The following is an 8,213-nucleotide window of genomic DNA, read 5'->3' as shown; positions in this document are numbered from 1 at the left end:
TCGTACAGAACTCATCTTTTATGTGTACAACATTAATTTTCTTAATTTATGGGTATTTTTGTCAGCGTTGGTAAACTTCATTGGTACTTTTGATAGTTTTTCAAAAAAAAAATTCAATACTTTTTTAACACATTTGACAAATTTTTAATAATAAAAATAAAAATACTATAAAAATAAAAAATATCTTTTTTTAAAAGTTATAATTTATTTTTTTAAAACAAAAGCTACTTAAAAAATTATTTTTCACATAATAAACAATCAAAATACTTTTATATTATTATAACTAAACATAAATGATAAATAAAAAAATGTACATAAAATATTTAAACATAAAATTATTTTTATTTTTCTAAAAGATCTCTTAAAAAATAATAATTCAAAAATAAAAATTTTTTCTTATAAACTCTCTTAAATAAGCCCTAACTAATATACTAATGGGATCTAACAGAGTCAGAAACTATGGTAATAAAAATCTAGCAAAATCACACTCTCATTTGTCAATGTGCATTGGATAAATAAAACCACACAAGATTGGCACACCACACGTTTTAAAAAGAAATGTAAGAAACAACCAAGCCATCATAGAAGCAAAAAGAGAAGAAAAAAAAAAAAAAGCCACGCATACAAACACTTTCATGACAGATCAAAAAAGAAGAGAAAAAATTAAAAAAGGAAGGGAAAAATGAAACTGCAAGAGATGGCACCAAGATTCTTAAGAATCTGGAACAGAGGTCGCTGCCCGTTTGATCGATGCTGACTTAACAAGATGGTTATAGCTGCCTTTCTCCTTAAAAAGCTGGGAGAAATGGTGCTTGCAATACAAAATGCCCTCGAGGGCTGCGTAATTCGACGGCGTTATGGGACAGCCGCCGTGAGAACACTTGAAACATGATTTGTGATATGCCTGCCCTTCCACTGTTACCTGCACTCACTCAAACAAGTGCTGTTCTTAAACTACCATTTCAATTCAAGTAAATATGTACAACTGCATAACTCATTCAGGAAATTCTTGGAAGAACACAAAATCTAATAACTCATATTTAGGCTATCTAACAAAAAGGTTTGATGGAACTTGTAAACATGTGAATTTATCTTGAATGAAGTTAGTCGGGTCCAGTTTTAGTGCGAGTGTGTCCAAATGTGTAAAAAGTAGATTCTCCAGTTTCTATTCATAAGCAAACATACTGTTTTCTTTCCGGTGTTGTGTCATCTTAGGCACAGAACTAAGCTTTAGACACAGACATTTCTTCTCTACAATTATCATATTCCATGAAGATCACAACTCTATCAAAGTCTACTTTGTTACAAGGATCAAAAATGAAGTTCAATTATATTATTCTGCAGAAAAGGCACGATAATGTATGATTTGTCTAGAACAGAATAATGTCAATGCTTAGCAGGACCAACAAAAGGAAAAAAGTTCGAGCAACAAGAGTTTCTGTGTTGGCAATTTAGCCAAAAACAAATCCATATTTCTGGAAAAGGAAGAGAATATCGCTTTACACTAACCTTCATTATGCTCCAGTAAGCATTCCGAAAAGACATATTCAACTTAAGTGTTTTATAGTTACACTCATATACAACACTACTATATCCAATATGTAATTGACCCTACAAAATAATCTGTTTAGAGTTTTTCGGGTCCTAACCTTTTCCAACGGATAAGCAGTTTTGCCACATGTAGCGCACTTTTCTTGTGTCCCAGAAAACATGCTAGCAGCTTTACTAGGGGACCTTGTCTAGAACAATTAGAAGATGCCATTTCCAGTAGTTATTGAATAAAAATCAAATGTAATAGAACAGTTTATGAAAATCCAATCACAAAGAAGTTTAAACAATACACAAATCTAACTGTTTTACCAGCTCGGGAGTTGCCTTGTCAGCTAACTTAGCAGCTGTTCAAAAGGAAATAATGGCCATTAAAGACGCATCCGACTCAAAAATCACACGAAGATAGCTCTATCCTTGAAGAATAAGACACACATACATGACTGGAAATTCTTGGTGAACGAGCCCGTCTCCTTGAAGAGCTGCTCGTAATGAGGCTTACAGTATAGGACACCTTCCATTGATGAATAGTTGCTCAGCTGAAACATAAAAGTGATCAACAGTAGTAGTGATTCTGTAACTAAAAGTGTAAACTCAGATACACAAATGGTAGTTCAAAATTTATAATTACGGGCCGATCTATGTCAGAGCGAATAATTTCACACTCCATAAACTCCAACCTTCACTTTACACACACATTTCTTCCTTTCTGATCAAATCATCAAAGTCGCAATATTCTATTCCGGTTTAGAGAATAAAGTGCAGCATTTTAACCATTAACAAAGAATCAATAGTTTCAGATCAAAATATGGAAAAAAGCGCTGAATAAAAGCAAGAATCTCTAGCAAAATTTTACAAGTTTAAAATTGAAGAGTCCAAATTTTGAGAGCACTGAACAATATTCTCATGCTATAAATTCAACAATGCAGGCTTGAAGCTAAAACATTAGAAAACATGCATACATATATTTTTTATCTTTACTTTCCAAATATGAAAAAGAAGAAACCTTTAAAGTTCCCTTGCAATGAGAGCATCTAAAACAAGCTTTATGGTATGCAGTGCCATCAGCAGATAACTGATCAACAGGGTACACAGTTTTCTCACAAGCCTTGCACTTTTGCTGGGTGCCAATGAAAGACATCGTTATGACCCTTTTCTAGATCAAAATCCAACAATGGATCCGCTTCAGACACTAGTTCTCTTGTTAGATTTTGCCTGTCACAAACAAATTCAGCTAAGGAAAAAAAAAAACACCAATATAAAACAGATTCAGCACATGGTCAAAAAGGGTCAAAATTGAAAACTTCAAGTTAAAACCGAAAAAGGGATCTTTTCTTCTTTTTTTTTTTCTTATCAATCTGTTTGGTTCTGAAAGAAGCTTCAACTATGGGAATGCTGCAAAAGTTAGTATAGTCAAATGGGTATTTGAGAATAGGATAAAGATCGTACCTTGTGAAAGGGAAAGTGAGAAATGGTGGATCAGTGATGCTGTGTGTAAAAGGGTTTGTTACGATCTAAAGCTTTTTAAAGCTTGAGATTGAGACTATGAGCGATTCTGAGGGCTGAAGAAGAAACCCAAAAAGAAGAAGAAATAAGAATAGCCACTTCACACACAGCTCAGAGCTCAGAATGGGACTTTGAAAGAATATATGAATGAATGAATTTATATGATAATTGATAACTAATCATATCATGGTAACCATAATGTTATTTATTTGGATCTATTTTAATTTTTTATAAATACAATTATTTATTTATTATTAAAAAAGTTTTGATATTGTAAAGTCCATATAGTTAAAGAAAAAAAAACCAAACATGTCTTGTAAGAATGTGGCATGTGGATAAGTTTTAATAAGAGATAAAATATATTTTTTGTCTTTATAATTTATTAAAAATTTAAAAATATTTATAAATTTTATTTTATTTTAATTTTATTTTAAAAATTTTTAAATTATATTAAATACACTTCTTACAGTTAATTTTTCAGAAATTTAAGAATAATTCAGTAATAAATTTATAAGAAACTGTTCAACACACATAAACTAGATATAATTGTCATGCATTAGCTGTCAATAGTATATTTGATGTAAATCGAAAATTTCAAAAACAAAATTAAAGCAAAACAAAACTTAAGAATATTTTTAAAATTTTTAATAATTTTTAATGATAAAAATATACTTTATTCTTTAATAAATTAGTATAAATTTGTCACCAAAAAAAATTAGTATAATTTTTTTTTTCCAATTTGTTAGATAACTAATAAAGAATACAGTCAACTAGCAACTTTTTTGAATTTTTTTTAGAAGTGGCGTGAATTCAAATTATCATAAAAAAGATGCACAATTAAATTGAAAAAAAATTAAAACTAAATAAAAATAAACATTTAAAATCATTATAAAGAGAATACTCAAAACTTAATATAAAGGAATATTCGAAACGTAACAAAAAAGAAATATCTAAAATTATTTTAAAAAATCTAAAACCAAATAAAATAAGACATAAAAAAATATTGAAAAAAGAACATTCGAAACTAAGAAAAAAACTATCTAATACTATTAAAAAAATTCAAAATTTAAAAAGAAAAAAACATCCAAAATATAGGAAAAAAAAACATCTAAAACCTAGGATAAAGAAACATTCAAAACTAGTAAAAAGAATTATCCAAAACTAAGAAGAAGAAGATATTGCACGAAGAAATGGAGAGAGAGGCCGCGTCGTTCTTGCATGAGGAGAAGGAGGGGTGACTGCGCTGTTCTTGCGAGAGGAGATAGGCAATGTGGGGAGAAATGTTTGGAAAGAGGTTGGTGGTAGAGCATGGTATTCTTGCACGGAACACAATGTGGTTGGTGACGGACGAGTGGTTGGCAAGAACAGCAGCCTTCCCCTACGTCCAAACGCATGCGGAGGCCCTGAACTACGTTTGCAGTAGAGGTGTTGCAATTGCCGGTAGTGGATGAACGTTGCGCAGCATTGATTGGTGGCACGAGCAGCGACACGGATATAACAATACTTTCGACAGTTAGATGGTGCGACGTGCGCCTAAAAAGAAAAGAATAAAAGTTTGTGTAATTGTTTTTTATTGTAAATAAAATAGAGAATAAAAGTTTATGCGATTTTTTTTTTATTGTAAATGAGATAGAAAATGAAAATAGAATGGCTCTTTAGGTATTATTTTTATTTTTTTGTTGGATTCTTTTTATTAATTGACTACGTTTAATAGCATCATTAGTTGGTTACGTATATTTTTTGTTTTTTTACCAATAGGAACAAAATAGTGAAATCCTAAAGGTAAAGCTAACAATATCTAAAAGTAATGGGATGTACAAAATATATAAATATATAAAGGTATAAGTTAAAATTATATCTTTAGTAGACATCCTACTAAAGAACGAGTTAAATTTCAATTTGACCCCTGAAATTTGGCCTGATGTTTAAAATGACTCCCACAATTTTGTTGGTCCCAATTAGAACTCTCAAATTTGTAATTGTGGCTCCAGCTTACCCCTGCGATCATCTCCGTCACCAGAATGCTGATCTAGCGCAATTGCATGACATGGTGGACACTACTTAAACGACGGCGCATTAGTTTTGCGTCCAAATCCTTTGGAAACCACGTAGTGTAGGGGTTTTCTTGATGTTTTGCAACTTATGATCGTCCTAGTGGAAAGAAACAGAGTTTTAACCCACAAAAAACTGAAACGACGTAGTTTCCAAAGGGTTTGGACGCGAAACCAATGCACCGTCATTTAAGTAGTGTCCATCATGTCATGTAATTGCATCAGATTAGCATTCTGCTGACGAAGATGATCGCAGGGGCAAGACAGAGCTACAATTATAAATTTGGGGGTTCTAATTGGGACTAACGAAATTGTGAGAATCATTCTGATCATCGGACTAAATTTCAGGAGCCAAATTGAAATTTATCTCACTAAAGAACGCTTAAAAAGAAGAGTTTATTCATAACCAAACTTTACGACTTTCGAATTAAAAATTTTAAGGTATAATTATAACATTCTGGTTTTTGTTTTAGAGTTGTGTATACGAGTTTTACGTTTTATTCGCATAATGTCTATGATAACTTTTTTTTGTGATCTTTAAATAAAATGAATAATAATGTAATATTAATATTATGTTATTATTTAATTTTATTTGACGAAGGACAGGCTGGACAACTACTTGATATTGGATCTGAACGATTGTAAAAGCTCGGCTTTACTAATATCATTTACATTAGTAATTTACTCGATCTTTATTTTAATTTAATACCACCATTTGAGATCATTATTTTAGTTTTTTACTATACCCAATTACCTTTCATGATATTTAAAAATTAACCTCACTGACTCAGCAGTTTAAAATCGCGACACGCAGCACTTAATGCGCCACGTGTCGTGACGCATACATCATTCCCGTTGATTAAGTGACACTTAGTCAGTAATCAAGTTATATAAAAAGCACAAACTCTCTCTCTCTCTCTCTCTCTCTCTCTCTCTCTCTCTCTCTCTCTCTCTCTCTCTCTCTCTCTCTCTCTCTCCGCAGTGACGTGTGTTTTGTTCGGTGGAATCGCGAAGTGGAATTATCCCTGCCAGGAACCAGTTCGGCAGAACCAAACGAGGAGAAGAACCACCGAATTTTTGATGTTTTCGGTCCGCTTGACCGATTAGAAACCTCCTCCAGTACCTTGTGTGTGTTCTGTGCCTCACAGAGGTAGGGTTTGACTCTCTAATCGGTTAAAATTATGAATTAATTGATATATGTGGTTGGATTATTGTCTGTTGATGTCTGTTGTTTAAATATGTGATTGTTGGCTGTTGAAATTTTAGCTGAATTGTTGCTAAAATTATTGTTGTGATTCGGCCATGATGAGAAATTAGGAACTGAGATATTGTTGTTGAATAATTGGCTGAAATCTGAGTTATATAATAGTATGTAATTGAATTTTGTTGGTCGGATTTTGATTTGGGATTAATTATAACTAAATGAATATTTTGAACGGAGGTTTCGAGTAAAAAAGAGTAGAGGTTTGGCTTTTGAAAAAGATTTAACGAATAAAAATTATTTATTTATAAATATATGATTTTTTTAAATTAACTGGGTTTAGTTTTTGAAAAAAAATAATTGGTTTGCAATAAAAGGTTTAAATTGGAAGACGCTTTTTGAAAAAATATGACTCTAATTGAACGAAAAAGGTTTTATTTTGAAAACGGAAGAACCGTGCCCAATTTTCTTATTTTAATGAAGTTTTAGGTATTTAAAAATTTGTACAATATTTTGAATAATTTATAAAGTAACCAGTGAAGACTGGGTCTCTTTTATAAAAGTTCAGAGTTATTTAGAGGAATTTTAAAATACGTCAATTTAAAGTAACTTGTAAAATATGCCATTTTTCAAAGTTTAAGCATATTTATGTATTTTACTCCAGTGGAATATTTATGCATTTTTAAAGTACTTATAGAATTTAAGCGTAACTCTGAGGTATTCGAAAAAATGATTCTAAAGTTAAATCTCATTACCTGCTCTGTTTTAGTTGATTATTTTAGGAAAATTGTGAAATTCTGGATAAGAAATTATTATATCTTAAAAGATATTTGATTATGTGATGAGATAATTACGTTTGGAAGTGCTACACCAATAACTCTTCTTGTCATCGATTTATCTGGCGATTTGTCGAAGAGCAGTACGGGCGCTATAACCCAAGAGTGTAACCCGTCACTTTAATCGTGGGAGCCATACGGGCGCTATAGCCCAAAAGCGTGCAGGCGCTATAACTTAAGAGTGTACCGGGTACTATACCTCAAAGCGATGGCAACGAGAGACAACGTCCGTAAGGATGTAATGTGGGGAGCGGGTCGAAAATCGACGGATGAGCTTATTATCTGTACTAGGGCTAGACATGCATCATACTTGTTTGCGCATATCTCTTGTGTGTTTTGAATTCATTGTTGTGGTTGTATGTTATGTTGCTATTTGCTTTTATTTGTTGTTTGCATATGCTCTTTTATTGTGGTCGTTTTGATCTGGCACACATGGCCGTATTATAAAAAAAAAACAAATTAACCTGTTTTACCTCGATCCTACTAAGAACTCCCGAGTTCTTACCCCTATCTTCCTACCCCTCCCTCCCCCCCCTCTTCAGATGGAGATGGGTGTCATCTTCTATGAGCTCGAGTAGCCTTATGTGTACGAGGATCCTGTCGTTCACAGCTTTTATGCGGTGGCCGCGGATCCTCGAGTCCGTAACTATGTAGTTAGAGATCATCCCTTTCAGCACCCACTAGCTTCACCTCTCTTTGATTCCGATGCACCGTGTGCTTTCCGCTGTCGTGGTTACTTCCCGATTTTGTCCACCATCTTTTTTATCACATGCATGGAGGTCCTGTTTTAGCACATCAGGATGGTCAGGTAGTGCCTGAGCTTGGCCCTATCGTCAATGACTACATCCCCGGGTCTCTTCCAGTAGGATTGGATATATCGATAGAGTTGCTTTCTACTTGCTCCTTTGACCTTTTCACCATAGAGCCTCTCAGGACTTCTGCCGCGGCATTTGGTCAGTCCTCAGCAGTTGAGCAGATTTCTCTTAGTGGTACAGCTTCCGCAGGCGACAACAGTGGTGGTAGTTCCCAGAGTACATCAGAGGTCATTGTTATTTCTGACGACGAGGACAT

General features: G+C 33.2%; 1 protein-coding gene across 2 annotated transcripts; it reads right to left on the bottom strand.

Annotated features, from left to right (window-relative positions):
* Nucleotides 1-493: 493 nt before the first annotated feature.
* Nucleotides 494-3,231, bottom strand: LOC112783844 (LIM domain-containing protein WLIM2b). 2 transcript variants are annotated; one of them, XM_025826914.2, is made up of 6 exons: nucleotides 2,998-3,231; nucleotides 2,555-2,782; nucleotides 1,988-2,087; nucleotides 1,861-1,895; nucleotides 1,650-1,739; nucleotides 494-922 (listed from the first exon to the last, which is right to left on the bottom strand). In XM_025826914.2, exons 2-6 carry the CDS (start codon nucleotides 2,687-2,689, stop codon nucleotides 713-715), a joined length of 570 nt encoding a protein of 189 aa, XP_025682699.1. In that variant the 5' UTR covers nucleotides 2,690-2,782; nucleotides 2,998-3,231; the 3' UTR covers nucleotides 494-712. The 2 variants fall into 2 exon arrangements, with proteins under 2 accessions (XP_025682699.1, XP_025682700.1); XM_025826915.3 differs by having other exon boundaries at nucleotides 2,555-2,763.
* Between the last annotated feature and the right edge of the window lie 4,982 nt (nucleotides 3,232-8,213).

The sequence above is a fragment of the Arachis hypogaea genome, chromosome 20 (genome assembly GCF_003086295.3).
Source record: "Arachis hypogaea cultivar Tifrunner chromosome 20, arahy.Tifrunner.gnm2.J5K5, whole genome shotgun sequence".
Taxonomy (NCBI): domain Eukaryota; kingdom Viridiplantae; phylum Streptophyta; class Magnoliopsida; order Fabales; family Fabaceae; genus Arachis; species Arachis hypogaea.
This window is presented reverse-complemented; position numbering and strand designations above follow the sequence as displayed.